At 38.4% G+C, this 24,933-nt stretch overlaps 1 protein-coding gene across 1 annotated transcript in view; it reads right to left on the bottom strand.

Moving 5' to 3' along the window:
• The window catches only part of GLIPR1L2 (GLI pathogenesis-related 1 like 2), a gene marked incomplete at its 3' end in the record, with an annotated part of 36,249 nt that continues 14,889 nt past the window's right edge, over positions 3,574-24,933 (bottom strand). The window contains exons 3-6 of the mRNA XM_005679729.3: positions 22,852-22,955; positions 11,537-11,622; positions 4,000-4,026; positions 3,574-3,917 (exon numbers count right to left, since the gene is read on the bottom strand). Of these exons, the coding sequence (XP_005679786.1) occupies positions 3,574-3,917; positions 4,000-4,026; positions 11,537-11,622; positions 22,852-22,955 (561 nt within the window). The remainder of the gene's footprint in view (positions 3,918-3,999; positions 4,027-11,536; positions 11,623-22,851; positions 22,956-24,933) is intronic.

Below are 24,933 nucleotides of genomic sequence, written 5' to 3'. Positions count from 1 at the left end.
GTCTTATGATTATACAGTAGAAGTGACAAATAAATTCAAGGGATTAGATCTGATAGACAAAGTGCCTGAAGAACTATGGACTGAGGCTCGTGACATTGTACAGGAGACAGGGATCAAGACCATCCCCATGGAAAAGAAATGTAAAAAGCAAAATGGTTGTCTGAGGAGGCCTTACAAGTAGCTGAGGAAAGACGTGAAAGGCAAAGGAGGAAAGCAAAGATATACCAATTTGACTGCAGAGATCCAAAGAACAGCAAGGAGACAGAAGAAAGTTTTCTTCAGTGATCAATGCAAAGAAATAGAGGAAAACAATAGAATGGAAAAGACTAGAGATCTCTTCAAGAAAATTAGAGATACCAAGGGAATATTTCATGCAAAGATGCGCTCAATAAAGGACAGAAATGGGATGGACCTAACAGAAGCAGAAGATATTAAGAAGAGGTGGCAAGATACCAGAAGACTATACAAAAAGGATCTTCATGACCCAGATAACCACGATGGTGTGATCACTCACCTAGAGCCAGACATCCTGGAATGCAAAGTCAAGTGGGCCTTAGGAAGCATCACCATGAAAAAAGCTAGCGGAGGTGATGGAATTCCAGCTGAGCTATTTCAAATCCTGAAAGATGCTGCTGTGAAAGTGCTACACTCAATATGCCAGCAAATTTGGAAAACTCCACAGTGGCCACAGGACTAGAGAAGATTAGCTTTCACTCCAATCCTAAAAAATTGCAGTGCCAAAGAATGCTCAAACTACTGCACAATTGCACTCATCCCACACACCAGCAAAGTAAATGCTCAAAATTCTCCAAGCTACACTTCAACAGTACGTGAACTGTGAACTTCCAAATGTTCAAGCTGGATTTAGAAAAGGCAGAGGAACTAGAGATCAAATTGCCAACATCCGTTGGATCATTGAAAAAGCAAGAAAGTTCCCCCCAAAATGCCTACTTCTGCCACAAAGCCTTTGACTGTGTGAATCACAACAAACTGGAAAATTCTTCAAGAGATAGGAATACCAGACCATCTAACCTGCCTCCTGAGAAATCTGTATGCAGGTCAAGAAGCAACAGTTATAACTGGACTTGGAACAGCAGGCTGTTTCCAAAATGGGAAAAGAGTTCATCAAGGCTGTATATTGCCACCTTGTTTATTTAACTTATATACAGAGGACATCATGTGAAATGCTGGGCTGGATGAAGCACCAGCTGGAATCAAGACTGCTGGGAGAAATATCAATAACCTTAGATATGCAGATGACACCACCTTCATGGCAGAAAAACAAAGAAGAACTAAAAAGCCTCTTGATGAAAGTGAAAAAGGAGAGTGAAAAAGTTGGCTTAAAACTCAACATTCAAAAAACTAAGATCATGGCATCTGGTCCCATCACTTCATGGCAAATAGATGGGGAACAATGGAAACAGTGACAGTCTTTATTTTTTGGGCAGATGGTGACTGTAGCCATGGAATTAAATGATGCTTGCTCCTTGGAAGAAAAGCTATGACCAACCTAGACAGCATATTAAAAAGCAGAGACATTATTTTGCCAACAAAGGTCCATCTAGTCAAAGCTATGGTTTTCCCAGTAGTCATGCATGGATGTAAGAGTTGGACTATGAAGAAAGCTGGGTGCCAAAGAATCGATGCTTTTGAACTGAGGGGTTGGAGAAGACTCTTGAGAGTCCCTTGGACAGCAAGGAGATCCAATCAGTCAATCCCAAAGGAAGTCATTCCTGAATATTCATTGGAAGGACTAATGCTGAAGCTCCAATATTTTGGCCAGCTGATGGGAAGAACTGACTCATTGGAAAAGATCCTGATGCTGGGAAAGATTGAAGGCGGGAGGAGAAGGGAACGACAGAGGATGAGATAGTTGGATGGCATCCCTGACTCCATGAACATGAGTTTAAGTAAGCTCTGGGAGTTGGTGTAGAACAGGGCAGCTGGTATGCTGCAGTCCACGGGGTTTTAAATAGTTGGACCCGACTGAGTGACTGAACTGAACTGAACTGAAAATCACTGTGGAGAACCAGTTCTTTTTCCTACTGCAGGCTTTTTCTCAGGAGGCTGGGTAGAAAAGATGCTGACTTCATGGAAATTATACATATGTATATAAAACTATATATAAACATATAAGTATACATAATTGTATATTAATTAGTATATATTATAATATATAAAAATTATGTATATAATGCTGAATTCTTATATAACAAAAAAGCACAAGTGAAAACAAATAAGCAAAAAAGCAGAAACTATCAAATATAAACTATCAAATACAACAAGAAAATTCATTGCTTTTTTGTATAATTCTCCAGTCCCATTTAAGAACAGGTTTTTTAATATAGTGGGCCTCCCTTGTGACTCAGCTGGTAAAGAATCATCCTGCAATGTCGGATATGTGGGTTTGATTCCTGGGTTGGGAAAATCCCCTGGAGAAGGGAAAGGGTACCCACTCCAGTGTCCTGGCCTGGAGAATTACATGGACTGTATAGCCTGTGGGGTCACAAAGAGTCGGACACAACTGATCGACTTTCACTTTCACTTTTAATATAATACAGTTAAAAAATAAAAAGTTTACACCATTTGATGTACTTTTCTTGTGTTAGGTATTTTTACTCAGTTCATTTATTAGTACTACAAGTGGTAAGTAATTAATTTATATTACTAACTTATGAACTTTTACTATATATAATAAGTAGATAACTATTATAAAAATTTTATTTTATTTTTAACATAAATTTGGAAGCAGCCAGATTGCTCTGATACAACTAATTAAACTTTTGACATTTATTAGCCCTTGGTGTCAACAAATTATATAGTCTCGTAAAGAATTACAGTAAAGATTTTGAAATACTGAGCATGAAGTAGAAATAAAAAATTTCCCTGCTAACAGCATGTACAAATACCACTTACACCATTCTAAACACATATACTACAAAGATACATAATGGTATTAGAAGTCTTGATAACACATGGGAAGTATCGCCACCATTATCACCACCACAAGTAACAATTATGATAGGAGTGATAAAAACAACAAAATTGAAAGTTATCAAACGGTTGTCCTGAACTTGGAATGGTCCTAAGTACATTACATGTATAATCTTATTTAATACTTGAGAAATTTTTTAGCCCATTTAAAAAGTATTTAAAATACAGAGATAGAAACATGTTTAGAAAGTAGAAATTTCATCTTTTATCAGAATAATACAGTGAAAGCTTAAGATTAATTAGACTGGTCAAATCTTTTTTTAGTATTTTCTGTCATCATGTCTTTATTTGTTCTTAGTGTGCAAGAAGTTGGTTTATAGTGCCTATTACAAAATACATGTTTTTTTGTTTGTTTTTCAAATTAAAATTTTTTCAATAAATGTGGGAAAGAGAAGGGAATAAAAGGTATTACAGTAGTGGTTTGTGCATATTATTATTTGTTAAAGCTCGGTGGGTTTTTTCCTCCAGTGTATTTTATTTTGTTTTGCATTTTTTGTCTTTTTAAAATATTACAATTTTATCCTATGACAGTGGTAAGTCTTATCCCTCCTCTCCCCCCTCCTCTCCCCCCTCCTTCTCTTCCTCCGCTCCCCCCTCCTTCTCTTCCTCCGCTCCCTCCTCCCCCCTCTTCTCCTCTTCCTCCTCTTCTTCCTCTTCCCCTTCTCCCCCCTCCTCCTCCTCTTCTTCCTCCTCCTCCTCCACCTGCTTCTCTTTCTTTCCCTCCTCTTTTGCTGGCCCAGTTTCCACAGGGGTAAAAACCATCTCTTCTTCCACTAATATATTTGGAAAATAAGACTGTATTATCAAGACAATTGTGGCACTCAGTGAAAAACACATCATTCTCAGAAATAAAATCAATAAGCACAGTGGATCACATACAATTGGTCGGGGTACTTCCCATCTTGGATACCAATATCGGTAATCTGTAAATAAAGAAGTAATTGAAAGCTGGATTTCACATGAAGTAGTTAAATCGTTCAAGAAATAAAGGACAACAATACATACATATGGCTTGGTCACGATCTGCATTGCCTAGAAAGAAAAAGAAAGTTCACAAAGAATTACATAAAATTTCTTCTTTTTCTAGAATATAAGATACTTTTTCCAACAATAATAATGTATTCTTCTAGTTTTCAGGTACCATACCCTCATCTTTGATGTCCCCCCTTCAACCAGTAGCCAATTGTAAGGTACAACATATTTCTTTCAATAGATTCTCCTGGTCTGCTAGAGAAAGCATGGAAGTATAGGAAGAAGAGGTATGGATTCCAGTGCTTATTCTGTTTTTTAATCATCCTGTCAGCTTATATAAAACACTTCACTTCTTCTTTCCAAAGACTGTTCCAGCTTCAACATTCTAGAATTCCATAACATCCTTTTTAAAAAATGAAGTACAGTTAATTTAATATTGTGTTAGCTTATTTTTAATCTTTCTTCTCCCCACACCCCCCAAGATCATTCAAAATTAGTCCTCTGAATTTATTCATTTTCCTCATTTAATTCTTATTTTCAGAAGCTTTTGGTTGCTCTTCATCTCACAGATGGCAAGGTTAACTACAGGGCCTGGTACTCCTTGTTTTTGCTATCTAGCCCAATGCTATCACAATATGTTTCAGGAAATAAATTTCCTTTCCTTTGCTCATTTGGGCAGAGAAGTTCAAACAATCACTCCCAGATTCCACTAGGAAGGAGACTGGAAGGGTAAATGCAGTTTCACCCATAGATACCTTAATGTCAACCAGGATTTTGTCTTGCAATGATGCAAATCTTAGAGGAAAATTTATAAATCACTCCTCAGGCACCTTGGAGATGAACTGAAGTTATCTGTTGGATTTCTGAAGCTATGTTAGCCTTCTGTGTTTGGTATTATTTATTACTTCATATTTTATGAAATAATTTCTATTTTAGAAAATCTTTTACTGGGACTTCCCTCACAGTCCAGTGGTTAAGACTCCACGCTTTACATTGCAGGGTCTGAAGGTTCAATCCCTGGTAGGGTAGCATGTAAGATCTCACATGCTACATAGTGTGGCCAAAATACAAAAAAACCTTTTACAGTACAGTCTGTATGTATTTTCTCTACTTCCTTCTGTGTGAAAATGAAAGTGAAAGTCAAAGCCGCTCAGCCGTGTTCAACTCTTTGTGACCCCATGGACTTCTCCAGGCCGGAATACTGGAGTGGGTAGCCTTTCCCTTTCCCAGGGGATCTTTCCAACCCAAGGATCGAATCCAGGTCTTCCGCATTGCAGACAGATTCTTTACCAACTGAGCCACAAGAATACTGGAGTGGGTAGCCTATCCCTTCTCCACGGGATATTCCTGACCCAGGAATCAAACCGGGGTTTCCTGCATTGCAAGCGGATTCTTTACTAACCGAGCTATGAGGGAAGCCCTTTGGTGTATGTGTATTTATTTTTAGCTTATTTTGAGCAATGATGCAATCAGTACATTTCTTTGTATCTTTAGTTCTCATCACAAATTTTCATTGGTTACATTCTTCTTTTACTTTTGCACTTGATTTAAATACATTTAAATTTACTAACATCACTATTGTTTGACTTATCACCTATGAATAATATGTTTTGACCCCTGGCTATAAAAGATGATGAAATTAAACACATTTTTTTCCTACCTCTCTTTTCTCTTGCCAAGTTTTATGAATTATATTATTTGTATATCACCAGATTTTATTACCCATACAGTGTGTTTTATCATTATAACCTTCAGGTTTGTTTTAATCTTTGTCTATCAATTAAGATTTAGTGCTTGAGGAGAGTTCTTTCAGTGCAGTGTTTTGTTTTACCATTTATCTTTTTTGGTGAAAGTCATTCTCTAGTAGTTTATCGAAGTGCTTATGAGAACTATATTCCACAAGTTACTGCATGTTCCCACAGTATATGTCTATTTGTTTATATATGAAAGTTTGGGCTCTATACAAATTCCTGGTTGACACTTGTATTAAGGACAATGTAGGCATCACTCCACTGACCCTTAGGTTTTACTGTTATTGTAGAGAAGTTTGAGGCTGGTCTGGATTTTTCTCCTCTCTGCAGGATTTTCAGTTGCTAGTATGGCATTACTTCACATAAGTATATCAGTTGTGTCTGACCCTTTGCAACCCATGGACTGCAGCCCACCAGGCTTCTCTGTCCAGGGGATTTTCCCAGCAGGAATACTGGTGTGGGTTGCCATTTCCTTCTCTAGGGGATCTTCCCGACCGCATCTCCTGCACTGCTGGCAGATTCTTTGCTGCTAAGCCACTGGGAAAGCCCCAAAGCTTTAGGTTTGAGTTTGCCAAAGACAAGACTGCTAGTGAAATTTGGACTATTTGAAAGAAGTAGAGACAATTATTCTTCAGACGTGGCTGCTGGCTAAATGGATTTGAGGTTCACAGTTACCTCTTGGGTAGAATGGGGGATTTTTGCTTTGCTGCTGAACACCGAGACAGTTTGTGGGAGCTTTCTCAAAGATTCTTGAGAATTGCAGCAATTTTCTGGTGAGCTTTTGAGAATCATCTATTTTGGTGTCCCAGGCTAAGAGGTCTTCAGAGTCTGCTTCCCTGACATTTTAGCTATTTTCCTCTGCTTTTTCACGGCACCTTCTCTGATCTTCATGACCTGAGAGTTTACGGCATGTTTCTCACTCTGAACACTGTATTGTCAGAATACTTAGAGTGGCCATTTTTTTCTCTTTTCTTCAAAAAAGAGTTTGACTGTTAAACTCTCTAATAAATGATTTTACATTTTTGCTTAGATGCTTAAAGGATCCTTTTTTTTCTTCTTACTTACTAGGCAATGTCCAGATGGTGACTACTTTCTGTCACTTTTTCTGGCATGTAGTATATACCTTTTTTCTTTACAAGGTTTTTATTTTATTTAAAATTGAAGTATAAGTGACATAAATCATTTGTTACAACACACAACATAATGATTTGACATTTGTATATTTTGTGACATGATCACTACAATAAGTCCAGTTTACATTCATTAGTATACAGTTACAAATTTTTTTCTTAAAGAAATTTTAATATATACTCTCTTAACAACTTTCAAATATGTAATACAGTATTATAAACTATAGTCACCATGATATTCATTATTACATCCTTATGACTTATTTATAAGTGGAGGTAGAATTTTGTACTTTTGACCCTCTTCATCCATTTCATTCACTTGCCTCTGGCAACCACTAATCTATTCATATCTGCAAGCTTGTTTTTTTTTTGGTTTGTTTGTTTGCTTTTAATTCCACATACAAGTGAGTTCATGTGGTATTTGTCTTTCTCTGACTTATATCACTTAGTGTAATGCCCTCAGAGTCCATTCATATTGTCACAAGTGGCAAGATTTCCTTCTTTTTCATGGATAAATAATACTGCATTGTACATATATATCACATTTTCTTTATCCATTTATCCACTAATGGACACTAAGGTTGTTTCCATATCTTGACTAGTATAAATAATGCTGCAATAAACATAGCAGTGTATATATCTTTTCAAATTAGTGTTTTCATTTTCTTTGGACAAGTACCTACAAGTGGAATTGCTGGATCATATGAGAGTCCCTTGGACTGCAAGGAGATCCAACCAGTCCATTTTAAAGGAGATGAACCCTGGGATTTCTTTGGAGGGAATGATGCTAAAGCTGAAACTCCAGTACTTTGGCCACCTCATGAGAAAAGTTGACTCATTGGAAAAGACTCTGATGCTGGGAGGGATTGGGGGCAGGAGGGGAAGGGGACGACAGAGGATGAGATGGCTGGATGGCATCACCGACTCAATGGAGGGAGTTGGTGATGGACAGGGAGGCCTGGCGTGCTGCAATTCATGGGGTCGCAGAGTCGGACACGACTGAGTGACTGAACCAAACTGAACTGATGGTAGTTGTAGGCCTTCCCGGGTGGTGCAGTGATAAAGAATCTGCTTGCCAATACAGGACATGCATGAGATGCGGGTTCAATCCCTGGGATGGGAAAAGCCTCTGAAGTAGGAAATGGTAACCCACTCTACTATTCTTGCCTAGAAAATTCCACAGACAGAGGAGACTGGCAGGCTATAGTCCATGGGGCCACAAGAATCAGACATGACTGAATGTGCATGTGTACACACACACACACACACACACACACTAGTTGTATTTTTAACTTTGGAGGGACTTCCATATTGTTTTCCATAGTGGCTACCCCAATTTACATTCTATAGTATGCACATTCAAGAATTTCTATTTCTGAAGTTTTTAGTTATTTCTTTAAATATCTATATATCTATCTATTCTCAGTTTTTAAATAAATCTGGACTTTGATTTATTTAAATATCTATGTATCTATCTATCCCTAGTTTTTAAACAAATCTGGATTTTGATTTATTTGGTGCCTCCTTGTGGCTGGTTTAGGTTATGCATCTTTGGTAGGAATACCACACAGGTGATGACATGCTCTCCTCATTGAATTCTCTTAGGTGGTGAAGGGTTTCGCTTTTGATACTTCCTGTTGCTGGGGATATTCACTTTGATCATTTTGTTAGGTTGTGTCTGCCAGGCTCCTCCATTGTGAAGTTAGTCTTTACCCCTAATGAAGTACTTCTATGAGGAGTTACTTCTGAACTATGCAAATAAACTGTTTCTCATATAACTTTTAATTTATTCACTTATTAATGTATATCAGTATGAATTATAGTATCCTGTTTTATCCAGTGAGTTATAATTGACTACTCTTATCATTATTTTGGTGGTCAAATTGTCCCAGGTTTGACCAGTAAAAGCCCTTTAAGATGGCTTCTGTGTCCTTTATGTTACATGCCTCCACCATTCTTTGAGCACTTCCTTGCTTTCAGGTAGAAAAAGATGTTTTGGGTTTATTTGATGTTTCTCCTGCCCAGCCCTGGAATGTGACCTTTCTCCAGAGAGCCCTGGCTCCCTTTAGTGCGGACTGGAATTTAGGAACCAAGGTCTGAGTGCTATTGTGCTCACTGCATCACTGTCATGTCCGACTCTTTGCAGCCCCACAGATTGCAGCCCACCAGGCTCTCTGTCCATGGAATTCGCCAGGCAAGAGTCCTGGAGTGGGTTGCCACGCCCTCCTCCAGGGCATCTTCCCCACCCAGGGGTCAGACCTGCATCTCTCACATCTCCTGCACCTGCAGGCAAGCTCCTCGCCACTAGCGCCACCTGGGACGCCCCCGCTGCTTTAGCACTGAGAGCACGCTGTTCCAAGGCCGTCTCAGAGCTAGGGAATAAATGTATGTTGATACAAACATATATAAATATTTACATCTATGTTTCTTTATATTTATTGAAACTCTTAAGTTCCAGTAACTCTAAATCATCCAAATCATCACCAAAAGATCTGAGCTTGTTTTCTTCCTTTACGTATTCATATGCCATCCTCTGACAGGGAGAAAACCAGCTCCATTATCCTTAATCTATTTGCTTATTTGATCTATCCTCTAATATGCTTCTGGGCTTCCCTGGTAGCTCAGATGGTCAAGAATCTGACTGCAATGCGGGAGACCTGGGTTTGATTCCAGGGTCAGGAAGATGCCCTGGAGAAAGCAACGGCTAGCCACTCCAGTATTCGGGCCTGGAGGACTGCATGGACAGAGTCTGGCAGGCTACAGTCCATATGGGGTCGCAAAGAGTTAGACACGACTGAGAGACTTTCACTTTCACTTTCCAAAATGCTTCTAATCTCCCATCACTGCTCCTACTCCCTCTTCTTGCTTGGACTCTGATACTCCACATCGGGCTGGTAGAGCTGCCAGATTCAGCAAATAAAAATTTAGGATGCCTAGTTATATTCAAATTTCAGAAAACAACAGACACATTTTAGTATAAGTATAGCCTATGTAATATGTGGGATATATTTATGCTAAAAATATTTTGTTTTTCTGAAATTCAAATTTAACTGGATGCCTAGCATTTCAAAATTTTTAAATTGAAGTTCAGTTGATTTTAAATGTGCCAATTTCTGTGGTACAGCAAAGTGTCTCAGTTAAACACATATATACATTATGTTTTATATTCTTTTCCATTATGGTTTATCACAGGATACTCAATATAGTTTCCTGTGCTATACATTGGGACCTTATTGTTTATCTATTTTAAATGTATAGCTTCCATCTACCAACCTCAAACACCCAGTCCATCTCTCTCCCTCCTCCTCTGGATGCCCAGCTCTTAATCTGGCAACTGACAGGCTGATCCTCTACTTGGATCCCTCTCCCACCCTGCTCAGACTCTGAAAGTTAGCTTTGGGCTTCTCCAACATATGGATTCCTTTCTTACCCCACCTCCCCCAACATTAAAAGCTTCCTCACCTAGTTTGGACCCTGATACCTAGTGTGAGGAGATTGCCCTCAAATGCGGAGGCCCCCTTAGCTGCTTCCTTTTTAACACCTCTCTTCAGGTCAGCCCTAGATGTGAATCTTCTCCCCATTTTGCCTGGGCTCCCACACAGGTCCAGCCCAGACCTCCAGGGATGCCTTCCCCACCTGGTCAGATGCTGACACACTGCCAGGCATCTCCCTCCCACCCCGGGTGGATCTGTCCCCACCGTGCCTGGACTGTGACACTGCAGAGCGAGCCACTCCTGCACGGATATGCCACTACTCTGATCTGCGGCCCCAAGCCTGATCTCCAGCAGGCACACTCACCTCACCCCACGAGGCGACTAGCTCTCCACACAAGGCCATACCCCGTGTGTCCTCACCCCACTTAGGCTCTCTCCTCATGCCCACTGCATCATGTATGAATTCCTTGTCTTCTTGCTTAGGTGCTAATGTGTCTCCTTCTGTGTGGATACCTACCTCTTTCTGACCTACCCAGCGGTTTTAGGTCTGGATATTCCCAGGAAGAGATAGGAAAAGGGAAGAGGAAGAGCAAGGTTTCGCATCTTGATTCAGATGAAGCGAGGGGAGAAATGTTACAGTGGATCACTCCAGCAGTGGCATTGTAATGAACCTGTTCACTAGTTTCTTTAACACAAAAGCATAGAATGCCCCTGTCTGAATTTACTCCCTACCACATTCCTGTAAGCATCTTGGGTTATATGCTCTCATATTTAGAAAAATGAAAAGAAAAACTGATTAATAAAACATTTTCTAGTTTTATCTTCTGAATATTTGGGGGGAAAAACAAAAGGCTATTATATTAACCATTTGCTATTTTACTTCTTTTCTCTTTTTTATAAATGTTTTAGAATATCTTATTCTTTAGAGCAGTCATTCTCAAACAGGCTGGTATTTTAGCAATTAGATGCAAAGCTTTTCTTCAGAGTAAAACTGTTAGTTCTCATTCTTTCTTTCAGGTATTTTAGTATGTCCTTAGGGGCAGGAATGAGTTAGAGAGGGCAGAAAAGGCTGTGCAGCTTAAAAAAGTCTAAAGATGATACGGTTTGATACCACCTTTGATAGTATAACAATACCTTTCCGATCTAAGGAACAGTGTTAACATGACAATGAAAGACTAGCGTTCACCACTTCCTGTTCTTGCCATTCAGTGCATTATGGAATGGTTTCATGTTTCAGGTATGTTCTTTCGCTTACTGCATAGAAAGTCTGTGCATCTGTCATAGCTGCCGCATTGAGAGCACATTAATCCTCGCTGATAAGGCCTTCTTGACAGACCTCCTCTACAAAAAAGTAGAAATATCTTATTAGAAAAAGTCTCCTGTTTCATGTTATCTAAATAATATGGTTACTGGATTTTTAGTTAATTTATAAAGGTGATTTCATTTAAAAAATGGACTCAAGAAAGTACTTAAATTGGATAGGTAATCTTCCCCCGTTTTCTCCCTATAAATAGTCTCTTCTGAAACTAATTCCCATGACTCTTAAACAAAGTGTTGTAATTTAAATTTGAGGGAGTCTTAAAGCTTCTTTCATTTTAGTTTGTAGCAAAATTTTCCTTTAAAAAGTGGATGTTATAGAATGCTTCATAACTAATTGCTTTCTGGTTGGCATAACTATACAAAAAGCTATGTATGAATGATATATTGATTTTTTGGAGCATTTGCAAAATTCTGAAATGCCTATTATTCCAAAGAGCCAGCTGCATGGATTATTTTGAGGTAATCATGAAAAATATATAAGTGTATAAACAAGCAAATAAAGGAAAACAGGATTTTAGAAAGTTGGTTTAATCCATTGTACAGAGCAAAGGGGAGAAGTTAAAAAAATATTACATCAATTGCCCAGAGCTAAGTTAGGAAACTGCTAAGTTGCTTTAGTCGTGTCCAACTCTGCAACTCTATAGACCATAGCCTGCCACGTTCCTTTGACCATGAGATTCTCCAGGCAAGAATATTGGAGTGGGTTGCCATTTCCTCTTCTAGGGGATCTTCCTGATCCAGGGATTGAACCCAGGTCTTCTGCAATGCAGGCAGATTCTTTGCCATCTGAACCACCAGGGAAGCCCAAGTTAGGATGGTGGCCTAAAGCAGGTATGAATTGGGAAGCATAGTTTAAAATATTTAGAATAAGAAGTAGAAGATAAACGGGGAAAATATGTTTTTGAGTGAGGAGAGGGTCATTATTTGTGGCTATTTAAACAAGGCTGTTTACTCAGCGTATAGTTGCAAGCCATAAAAACAAACATTAGGCATTTAAGTCCTTGGCCATTCTGGGCCATTTAGAAGAATGACAAACCTTGGAAATAGACATTCAAAAACTATCTGATATCCTCGAATGGCAGACTTTCAAGTCCATCAAGGATATACAGAGATCTGTTGTTATTTGCAGATCATGTATCATTCTCTAGGGCTTCTCTGATAGCTCAAACAGGAAAGAATCTCCCTGCAGTGCAGGAGACCTGGTTTCAATCCCTGGTTCAGGAAGATCCCTTGGAGAACAGCATGGTAACCCACTCCAGTATTCTTGCCTGGAGAATTCAGACAGAGGAGCCTGGTGGGCTTCCGTCCATGCGGTTGCAAAAGACACTGTTCCACAATCAAACCATTTCAAGGAGGAAATGGATTTGTCTGGATCCCAGCCAGAACACTAGCCTTCAAAAATCCAAACCTTTCTAAAACCTTTACCTAATATCCTACACTACTTTTATTGTGTTAACCCTTTTTCACTGAAAGAGATGCCTCCAACACAAAAAAGCTTATCCTGTTGTAAAACCAGGGATGGGGGAACCTTTTTTCCTGTACCAATGCAGAGCTATTCGCTATAAAGCTGGCCTTTAAACACCTGGAGCGTAGGCCAATGACCCCATGACCGTAATGGCTGATAACTCTGGCCTAGAATAACTCTGAAAGGCAAATAAATATGTAAATAAATATATTAATTAATCAAAATAAATAAATTCACACTGTGCTAGAATACAGTGGGCCTTCTTTTTCAAAATTAAGATTACAAAGATATTTATATTAGGTAGTCAGAAATGCCAAGCTTTCATGTTAATCTTCCCCTCGTTCTGAGTTTCTAAAAAGTTTACCCTAGAGCAGTCTGAGTCTGAATCTACAGACTATTCCAATAAACTAGAGAAAAATACAATGCAATAAGTAGCCAAGATTGTCATTTAGAGATTCTATCTGGCACTCCTTCTGTATAAGTCCACAACTGCAAATGGAATTACTAGACTGGATTAGAAGAAAACAACAGATAAGTATAATTAGCCAAGTACATTGAAATTTCATAGATTTCCTGGCAATGCCTGAAGAAATAGATGATAGGAGAGACTTTAGACACCTGCCTTTGCTGAGAAGCAGCCCTGTGGTTCTCTGAGACCAAGTTATGACTCTGAACATTGTCCTGTGGAGCTTTTGTTAGACTCACATCTGGTCATATCTTTAGTTTATTGCTACCGACAGGATGTGTGTCCATTCTTGCCTGGAAAATCCCATGGACGAAGGAACCTGGTAGGCTACAGTCCATGGGGTCGCAAAGAGTCGGACACGCCTGAGTGACTTTACTTTCAGTTTCCACCCATGTTGCCTGGGTGGTCCAATGGGTAAACTATTCCTATGCCCAACTTGAAATCCATTAGAAGACCATTATTCAAATTTTATAAGAGATCTACACTGTTTCAGTGTGATGTAAACTTTCAACGCCTGCCACTTTGCTCGTAAAGGAGGGAATCCGGCTCCATGGACTGACAATCAAGCAATTACAGCTTATGGGTAGATTCTTCTCTTCAAAGCTCTTCATATGCAGACTCATATAGTCTGTATACTGTCCATGGAACAATGGCCAGAGTACATCAAATGAGTGTTGATTTTTCTATATTATACAACCAGAATAACTAGGCCACCTATAATAGCTCCTTTCACTTTCCATCCTTATAACATTGAGAAATGTCATAGTGCTGGCTTCTGATTCATATCCAGACATCTTCAGGTTTCCAAGTAGACTTAAAGAGCCTATCCCAATAAGCTAGAGAAAACTACAATGCAATAAGCCGCAAAGAAGATTATCTTTTAGAGATTCTATCTGGCACTCCTTCTGATTCACCTATTTGTCTTTGCCAAAAACTTCATGACTACTTCTTGGACGTATTTAAGGTCAAGGTCAAGGTCAAGGACTCTGTTGTTTCCTGCCTCAAATTATCCCTGTATGTGCAAAGCTATCTCGATTTATATCTCTTCCTGTGAAAATCAGTTGGTCTCCTCCCTTCACTTTCACATCTTGCACTTAAAGGACTAGGAACCACAAACACCATGTAGCTGTACCAATCCTCTCATCTTCCCCAGGATACCATCTTCCTTCTGATCAGGCCTCCTTACTCACGTTGGTATCTGACTCACAGTTTGCTTTTCAGTCAAAATTTTGCCATCATCTCCAAATTTGGGACCTAGATGATTACAGTATCCAATAACTTGGTCTCTATGTTACTGGATATCTTCACCATCATAAAACTTCCTAATGCTCCAAAACTGTCACTTTTGTAGCCACACTCTAGATCTTGTAATCTCCTAAAACGTTTCTACTTCTGAACTCACAAAAGTCACATATTCCACTCATTGACTGCAACCTCCTATCCTTCCAGGTTGTTAAGTCATTTACTCCTGTCACACTTGGCCATTAATTTCACTGGTTCCACAAGTCTACTTTCTTTCCTATTTTTAAAATCTCCCTATCCATCATGTTATCTCTTCTCGATTCAGTTTAGATTCATCAGTTTGCATACTCTTTAGCTAAAAACCTGAAACTCTCTTGCACTATTTTCCTTTACAGCCACCTGACAAAACCCCGGTGTTGGGAAAAGTGAAGGAATCTTACTGTCTGCATGCTCCATACCTGCTTCAGGGCTGCTGGGTGCTGCTGGAGGAAAACCATTAAATTAGGTAGAGAATATTTCTATCATTCTCTATTCAGCTTCCACTCTCATTTTCCATAATAACTATTTCAAATCTTCCTAGTCCTCAAATGGAGAAGGCAATGGCACCCCACTCCAGTACTCTTGCCTGGAAAATCCCATGGATGGAGGAGCCTGGTAGGCTGCAGTCCATGGGGTTGCTGAGAGTTGGACACGACTCAGTGACTTCACTTTCACTTTTCACTTTCATGCATTGGAGAAGGAAATGGCAACCCCCTCCAGTGTTCTTGCCTGGAGAATCCCAGGGATGGCGGAGCCTGGTGGGCTGCCGTCTATGGGGTTGCACAGAGTCGGACACGACTGAAGCAACTTAGCAGTAGCAGCAGTCCTCAAAATTCTCATTTCATTGTCTTCCCCTTTATTCTTAGGACATGATGTATTCTACTTCACAAAGAGACATAACAGCCCTTAGACTGGAACATGAGAAGCTTTCTGTCACTAAATTTGAGAAATACACCTATTCCTTCTTTCTCTCCTTTCTGGGACAACTGAAGAATTGCTCCTCATCCTTTCTAAGGCTAATCTCTTTTAAACTCTTCTGCTTTCTCAGGGACTTTTATCTTTACATATACACCGCTTTTATTCTTCATAAAGAATTACTTTTATTCTGTGTTAGAGCCTTCATGTCAGTATGCAAGTATGTTCACATCTTCTGCATTTTAAAAATCAGACAAAATAAAAATAAAAAACAGTTCTAAGTTCACTCCATCCTAGCACCAATTTCCTCTGCTCCACAGAGACAGCTTCTCCTAGGTTTACCAATGAACTCTTCAGATCCGATAGCTTTAAGTCCCGACTTTGCCTGTCCTCTTAGAATTTGAAATCATGGATAAATTCATCCTTTTAAAACTATTCTTGCCCCACACCTTAATGATCCCACACTCTTCTGCCTTTTCTCCTGCCTGTCTGGCTACTCTTCTTCGGCGACCTCTCCCACTCCTGTGTCACTAACCACCCTTAAGTGTTGGCATGACACTCCCCAGGGCCCTTCTCTTCTCAGTCTATGCTCTCTTGCTAAGCAGTCTCATCTATTCCCATGATTTAAATTACCCTATGTATTCTAGCACTCCTAATATTTGTTCTATGCCATTCCCCACTCATGAGTTTCTGACCTAAATAACCACCTGCTTACTGAACATCTCAAGGTGAGGATTTCACAGCCAACCCAAAGTCATTATGTATAAAATGGAACTCATCATCTTTCCTCCCAAAAGGTTCCTTGTTCCCCTTTGCAGTTGATGCCAATACCATTCGTGGCTGAGTCATAAATTTGAGAATATTCCTTGACTATTTCCTCTCTTGGATTATTTAAAGCAATAAACTACAAATCTTATTATTTACCCCTTCTAGAAATTTCTTGAATACTTCTCCAATCTCAACCTAGACATCCCTTGTTAACATCTTTTTTCCCAGCCCATGATTTCATACCTGCTTTTACAGCAACTCTTTTCTATTTAAAATACAGATATTGGGTGTATTTGGTTAATGTTGTATATTTTTTAAAAAATTTCTTTCCCAATAGTCTACAAGTGTTTTCAGGATATACACAATGTAAATAATGTAGAATTCTATTGCTTAGTTATTGTTTAAATGCACCTGTATTTAAATAAATTAAAGATCCTGCAGGCAGATGCAACATGTCTAACAACAACCAATTTTTTTTTCCTCCACCCTACATCTTTTCCTAGCTCTGTTAATAAAATTATCACTTAAGTTTAAATTCTAATGCTCATCTTTGACAGTACCCCCTTCAATATCTAAATTCAAGGCTAATCTAATTAATGCTGTTTTATTTTACTTTACTGTGTTTTGCTTAGAAATGTATAATTTTTAAATTTTATTATTTTTTGATCACACCACAAGGCTTGTGGGATCTCATTTCCCCTAACAGGGACAGAACCCATGCTCTTAGCAGTGAAAGTGTGGAATCTTAACTGGAGCACTAGGGAATTCCCAGAAATGTATAAGTTTTTGCCTTTGAAATTGAAAACAATCACTAGGAAATGACATATGTAAATACTGCTTCAGCTCACTTTTTCTGATACATTATAAGCTATCTTAAGCTTTATATATTCTCTATCGATTTTACTCTCTATAGGTTCTTTTATTTTGCTTATCGTTTTCTTTTCTCTGATTATTATTTCTGTTCCATTTATTTTCTGTTCCTTAGGAGCACTAATTTATAGATTTATCACCCTACATGGTTCCTTTCTTTTTCCATATAATTTTACTTCTATTCTCCATCTTTGTGTTATGAAAATTTTCAAAATTGTCATTGACTCATTTTCCCTATTGCCAAACCTATTTTATTCTTCCATTCTGTCCTAGCTTGCTGTTGCTACTTTAACAAATTGCCACAAACTGGGTGGTTTAAAACAATAGAAATTTGTTTTCTCAGTTCTGGAGGTCTGAAGTCCAAAATCAAGGTGCTGTCAGGACTTTGCTCCCTTCAAAGGCTCACAGAGAAAATTCCTTGACTCTCCCAGCTCCCGGTGGCTCCAGGGTTTCCTTGATTTCTGAATGTATCACTTCAACCTCTCCCTCCACAGTAATGCCTTTTTCTCTCTTGTGTGTCTAGTGCTGAATCCCCTTCTCCCTCTCTCTTATGAGAGTATGAGTAATTGCATTTAGGTCCTGCCTGAATAAGATAAGTGCCTCCTCTCAAGATCCTTATCTTAAACATATATCTTTTTTATAAGGCACTATTCACTCTTGCCATGTACTAATAAGTTAATATTCACAAGTTCTGTGAATTAGGACCTGGTTATATCCTTTAGTTGGTGGGGGGGGTCACCATTCAGTCCACTACACACTCTAATTTTCAATTTGGCTTTCTTATTTTCACTCCTACTAAGTATTTTTTTTTCAGATTTTATTTTATTTTATTTTTTTACTTTACAATATTGCATTGGTTTTGCCGTACATCAACATGAATCCGCCACGGGTGTACACGTGTTCCCAATGCTGAACCCCCCTCCCACCTCCCTCCACATAGCATCCCTCTGGGTTGTCCCAGTGCACCAGCCCCAAGCATCCTGTATCCTGCATCGAACCTAGACTGGTGATTCATTTCTTATATGATATTATACATGTTTCAGTGCCATTCTCCCAAAGCATCCCACCCTCTCCCTCTCCCACAGAGTATTTTATAAGACTGTGATGAACTGATTTTTCTACCAACTATTCTTAAGAAAGATAGCTATGACTGCCTATTTTGAGTGCATATCAAATAAACCTTGGGGTGAGGTGCCTAATATATGAGCCAACCTAGATCCTTCATAAGTAGACTTTCCAACGTCTGTAACAAAGAAAAAATAGTTGTAAAAATTTCAAGACAAAGAAGCCTACGGGACAAATGGGTGGAAAGAAGAGTAATCCTAACATCTAGCAGGTTCGTCTTATCACTATGGTCATGGCACTAGCTAGCTATTTTACACATAGTAATATATATATATATATATATATATATATATGTGTGTGTCAATGCTTCTCTCTCAGTTCATCCCACCATTCTCCTTCTCCTGCTGTGTCTATAGGGCACTCCTGTTATTAAGGTTAACAATACCTCCACCTTATCAAGTGGAAATGTCATCTTTCCTTCCTCGCTTTTCTTTCTAATTCTTGGAGGAGTATCTCATACAGTTAACCACTTTGGGCATCACGACTCATGTTCTTCAAGTGGATTCCAAGTATCCTTATCCTTAGCATTGTTTGGGTTTCCCTCTTATCTTATTAGCCTCTTCACTTTCCTTTGTCAGCTCTTTTGCCTTAGGTTGAAATACTGCATTACTCTAGATCTTAGTACTTAAATTAACTCACCAAACTTCCTCTTCCATAAGGTGATCTCATTCAGGACTGCAATTCATTTCTATGTCAGGGCCTTTATAGCAGCAGTTTACTTCAAACCATTTCCAGATCAAATTGCACTTATCTCATATGCCAGCAAAGTAATCCTCAAAATTCTCCAAGCTAGGCTTCAACAGCATGTGAACTGAGAACTTCTAGATGTTTAAGCTGGGTTTAGAAAAGGCAGAGGAACCAGAAATCAAATTGCCAACAGCCATTGCATCATAGGAAAAGCAGGAGAGTTCCAGAAAAACATCTACTTCTGCTTTATTAACTATACCAAAGCCTTTGGCTGTGTGCATCACAACAAATTGTGGAAAATTCTTCAAGAGATGGGAATACCAGACCACCTGACCTGCCTCCTAAGAAATCTGTATGCAGGTTCTAGAAGCAACAGTTATAACTGGCCATGGAACAACAGACTGGTTCCAAATTGGGAAAGATGTTTGTCAAGGCTGTATATTGCCACCCTGCTTATTTAACTCATATGGAGAGTACATCATGTGAAATCTCAGGCTGGATGAAGCACCAGCTAGAATAAAGATTGCCAGGGGAAATATCAATAACCTCAGATATGCAGATGACACCACCCTTATGGCAGAAAGTGAAGAGGAACTAAAGAGCCTACTGATGAAAGTAAAATAGGAGAGTGAAAAAGTTGGCTTAAAACTCAACATTCAGAAAACTAGGATTATGGCATCCAGTCCCATCATCTCATGGCAAATAGATGGGGAAACAATGGAAACAGTGACAGACTTTATTTTTCTGGGCTCCAAAATCACTGCAGATGGTGACTGCAGCCATGAAATTAAAAGATGCTTACTCCTTGGAAGAAAAGATGACCAACCTAGACAGCATACTAAAAAGCAGAGACATTACTTTGCCAACAAAGGTCTGTATCAACAAAACTATGGTTTTTCCAGTGGTCATGTATGGATGTGAGAGCTGGACCGTAAAGAAAGCTGAGTGCTGAAGAATTGATGCTTTTGAACTGTGGTGTTGGAGAAGACTCTTGAGAGTCCCTTGGACTGCAAGGAGATTAAACCAGCCAATCCTAAAGGTAATCAGTCCTGAATATTGATTGGAAGGACTGATGCTAAAGCTGAAGCTCCAGTACTATGGCCACCTATGTGAAGAACTGACTCATTAGAAAAGACCCCGATGCAGGGAAAGATTGAAGGCAGGAGGAGGAGGGGACGACAGAGGATGAGATGGTTGGATGGCATCATCGACTCAATGGACATGAGTTTGAGCCAACTCCAGGAGTTGGTGAAGGACAGGGAAGTCTGGCGTGCTGCAGTCCATGAGTTTGCAAAGAGTCAAATATGACTGAGCAGCTGAACTGAACTGAATAAAAACCAATCCACATACTAACCCAAGATACAAGTCTATAGCCTGTACTACAGAAACAGTCTCCAATTGTGCTTGTTTCTCTTTGTACCTTTGTTTTCCTATACTGCATTTTTACCATAATAGCAAGAGCAATCTTTTATTGTTAAGTTTTCTTTTCAAAGGACTTCCCTTGTGGCTTAGATGGTAAAGAATCCGCCTGCAATATGGGAGACCTGTGTTGGATCTCTGGGTTGGGAAGACCCCCTGGAGAAGGGAAAGGCTACCTACTCCAGTATTCTGGCCTGGAAAATTCGATGGACTGCATAGTCCATGAGGTCACAAAGAATTGGACACGACTGAGCAATTTTCACTTTTACTTTTCTTTTCAAATCATAGTTTGAGATCATGCCACTTACTTGCTTAAAACTTTCCCATGGTTTTGTCGTTGTGTAGAATAAAGCCCCAAATCCTAACCTGGCCAATGATGTTCTGTTTGGTTTAGTTGTCACCTAACTTCCTACCTTTAACCACAATTATTCACTTTTCAAACATGCTAAACTCATTTCAAGCTCAGAGATTTTATAATATATGCTCTCACTTTTACCTGAAATATTTTTTAACCATCTCTTCATCTTTTAGCTTTCAGCTCAAATGCCACCTCCTTTCACAGATATCCTATCTATATTCTGGAGAAGGAAATGGCAACCCACTCTAGTATTCTTGTCTGGAGAATTCCATGGACAGAGGAGCCTGGTGGGCTGCAGTCTGAAGGGTTGCAAAGAGTCAGACACAACTGAGCAACTAACAACACTATCTATATTCTATAGTAGTTACTCCCCATTTGCTTATTGTGCTGTTGCTATGGCATGTTTCATTATTTAGTTAAATATCACTTGTTTAATATGTTCATTTGCAAGTCTCTTCCAAGACTACAAACTAAGCATGGTCGGTCTTTATTGTTCTTGTTAGTGGATACATCAACTTTTAAAAGCTATTCCATGTAGTTGATAACATCCCAATGCTTCCACTTTGTAGGACTGAAAGAAGCCTAAAAACTTTTGCCATTACTCTACATTCAAAATTTGCTTTTCATGCCTATGTTCAAAGTCAGCAAACCTTCCATTTAAGAAGTGGCTTTCTGAATCTAATTCGACCTACATTCACACCTCTGTTGCTTTTCCTTTCTAGGAGAATACAATCATCAATTAGCAATCATTGTTCTGTTTTCCTTTCTTTTTTTGGCTGAGTCTCAGAAGCATTTTATTTATGTATTAAGAAGCTCCTTCTCAATCCTAGCATGTAGTTAATTTTTCTTGGCATGTTGATTAGGATATTTTCTCACTTCAATTATTCATTTTAACAACATTATTTATAGGACCCTATTGACCCGTAGAAAAACTTGAGGCTTTCCAATAAAGTTCTCCAGAAATAGAGGCTATTTTGGAAGGTAGCTATTTCCCATCATTGGAAAGTTTTTGGGTATAGGTAAATAATTACATGGTAAGTGTTAAGAGTTCAAGTTTCATATGGATAGCTTGCCTAGAAGACTTCTGAAGTACTTTTCCACCTCTGAGTTATTATGATTCCTTATATTTATGAGACTAGCACCAATTAATAATACAACCTCTGGAGGATAGTCAATTAAGAGTCCTTCATGTTATAAAACTTAGGTGCTCCTGATGTAATTTTTGGGAGAAGGCAATGGCATCCCACTCCAGTACTCTTGCCTGGAAAATCCCATGGATGGAGGAGCCTGGTAGGCTGTAGTCCATGGGGTTGCGAAGAGTCGGACACGACTGAGCGACTTCCCTTTCACTTTTCACTTTCATGCATTGGAGAAGGAAATGGCGACCCACTCCAGTGTTCTTGCCTGGAGAATCCCAGGGATGGGGGAGCTTGGCAGGCTGCCATCTATGGGGTCGCACAGAGTTGGACACGACTGAAGCAACTTAGCAGTAGCAGTAGCAGATTAATTTTTACAACATACATTTCAACATATCTTATTTTCTTTTTATAAAAATATGTAAACAAACAACTTCAGAAAATAATTTAAATCCTAATTAGCCTAGGTACTATGAAATAATATCAAACTTAAAACTCCCTTTGGAAGTAACATTTGGCTATCTACAGGTGAAATTAGTATGACTAAATTGTGACTCATTTTATTACAGAATTAAAAATATTTCAATATAAACTCTTTAATTGCTATCTTATAATTAATTCTTTTATAGTTCACAAAGACATTTAGAAGAATATGTTGAAAGCTCAGTCATATGGTGCAACCAAACTTCTAAGGAGGCTAGAATCCTTTAAAAATCCCCAATTTATTTTAATAGTCTTTAAAAAATGTAAAGGAACTTACCCTGGTGCATAGTTGCATATGAAAAGTGCTGCATGTTTAATACGTCCAATTCTTGAACATGGAGTAACAGCACAACCGACTTTGTAAGACCTGTCCCAAACAAGCTAAAATAAAAATTTCAAAGAAAACATAAAATTTAATTGTAAACATTTACTCTGCCATAGTATAATCAATAGTATACTCAATACACATAGAACTTTAACCAAGCCAATTCAAGGAATATGAACTATTCTTCATTTGGCTGCAGGCAGAAAATTATCATGAATTTAATTAAGCATTTACAAAACTGTGATTAGAGAAACATTTCAATAGGTTCTACCAATACTGTATTCTTAGGATAAAAAGTCTGAGAAAAACTGATCCAGAATAAGGAAGGAAGAATTAATTTTCAACATTTTGTTAAATCTGAGAGTTCCAGGTTATTGGCAGAGAGGAAGAGGGAAATGAGAAGAGAAAAAGCCTTGGAAGAATGGAAGTCGTGAATAGAAAGAAGAAAAAGAGGGGACAGTAAGATTTAGAAGAGAAGGAAAAGAAATACAAGAGTAGAAAGTAATTGAATGTTGCAGACTTTTCTTTTATTGAGGAAATTCTATTATAAAGTAAAATAAAGTCTGGGCTTTTCATTTAAAAAAATGAGTAAAAGACCTGGTTCCTATAGAATAATTTCTTGTAAGACAGGTCTTGGAATGAAAATAGGAGAATAATTAAAGATATTCCAGAAAATAATTCCTGAATGTCTTTAATTGTCCCGATACTGTTAAGTGAAGAAAGAAAAAAATTGTTTTGTTAACCTCTGTGGGACAGAAAGAAACCATTTGTTTTCCTTTTCTCTATAACTCTTAGCGATTTTAAAAGTGTGTGACTCCAAAAGAAATAGAGCAATGCATTAAAAGAATAGAGAACAGAAAGTCTGCAGCAGTTGAAGTTAAGTCAAATGCAGAAGATGAAAGTGTCTAGAAAACTAGATTTAAGGAGGAAAAAATACAGAGGAGTAGGTCAGGGAGGAGACTTGGTTAGTTTACTCAAAGTACTGAAGTTATATAAAGGAATCTAGCTTTGACATGAGTAAGATAATAGAGACCCTCTCATTTTCTAGAAGAAAGAACTGATCAAAGATTTTTTTGAAACATAATTCATTTGATGGAACAGAAAGACACTAGTTCAACATGAAAAAATTCCAAAATTTTAAGTTCTACATCAGAATCGACTGAAAAATAATCATCTTTTAAATGAGCTTAGAAGTTAATTCAATAGTTTCTTGATTCTTGATACAAATATTTATTGAAGACCTAATGCTTTGGAAGGAATAATGCTAAAGCTGAAACTCCAGTACTTTGGCTACCTGATGCGAACAGTTGACTCATTGGAAAAGACTCTGATGCTGGGAGGGATTGGGGGCAGGAGGAGAAGGGATGACAGAGGATGAGATGGCTGGATGGCATCACGGACTCGATGAACCTAAGTCTGAGTTAACTCCGGGAGCTAGTGATGGACAGGGAGGTCTGGCATGCTGCGACTCATGGGGTCGCAAAGAGTCAGACACGACTGAACGACTGAACTGAACTGAAATAATGTCATGTTTATGTGTCGAGAATACATGGATGAGAAGACAAGGTCCCTGCCCTTTGCATAGTATTAGATTCAGACATTAATGATTATGAAAAATGTAATATGTAAAATAATAAACATGCACAAATAAAAAGTGGTTCAGTATTCTTGGAGTACAAGGGTGAATCGTTAGGTATGAGGCAGGAAAATACTACTATGTATTTGCAATTAAAATGATTTCATACATACATATACCATAGAATGTATACATAAACTAGAACTAATTTTTATTTACTGTTTACTTCCTTTTCCAGCATGCGTTATTTTAGAAAGGTACCTTTCATCTTTGGGTATAGAGATTAGATTTACTATATTTAAAGGAATGCTTTCATTGTATGGTTCAAGCAAACAGAAGAAATTATGAACATTCAGAAGATCTAGGACTGATGAGAATTTTGATTCTATTAGACAAAGTAATTTTATCATTTGAATTTATTTATAAAATTGAAGCAATCAATAAAAACTTAGTAGTAA

This window comes from Capra hircus, chromosome 5, assembly GCF_001704415.2.
Source record: "Capra hircus breed San Clemente chromosome 5, ASM170441v1, whole genome shotgun sequence".
Classification (NCBI taxonomy): Eukaryota; Metazoa; Chordata; class Mammalia; order Artiodactyla; family Bovidae; genus Capra; species Capra hircus.
Note: the sequence above shows the minus strand (reverse complement) of the source record. Positions and strands in the feature narration are given on the sequence as shown.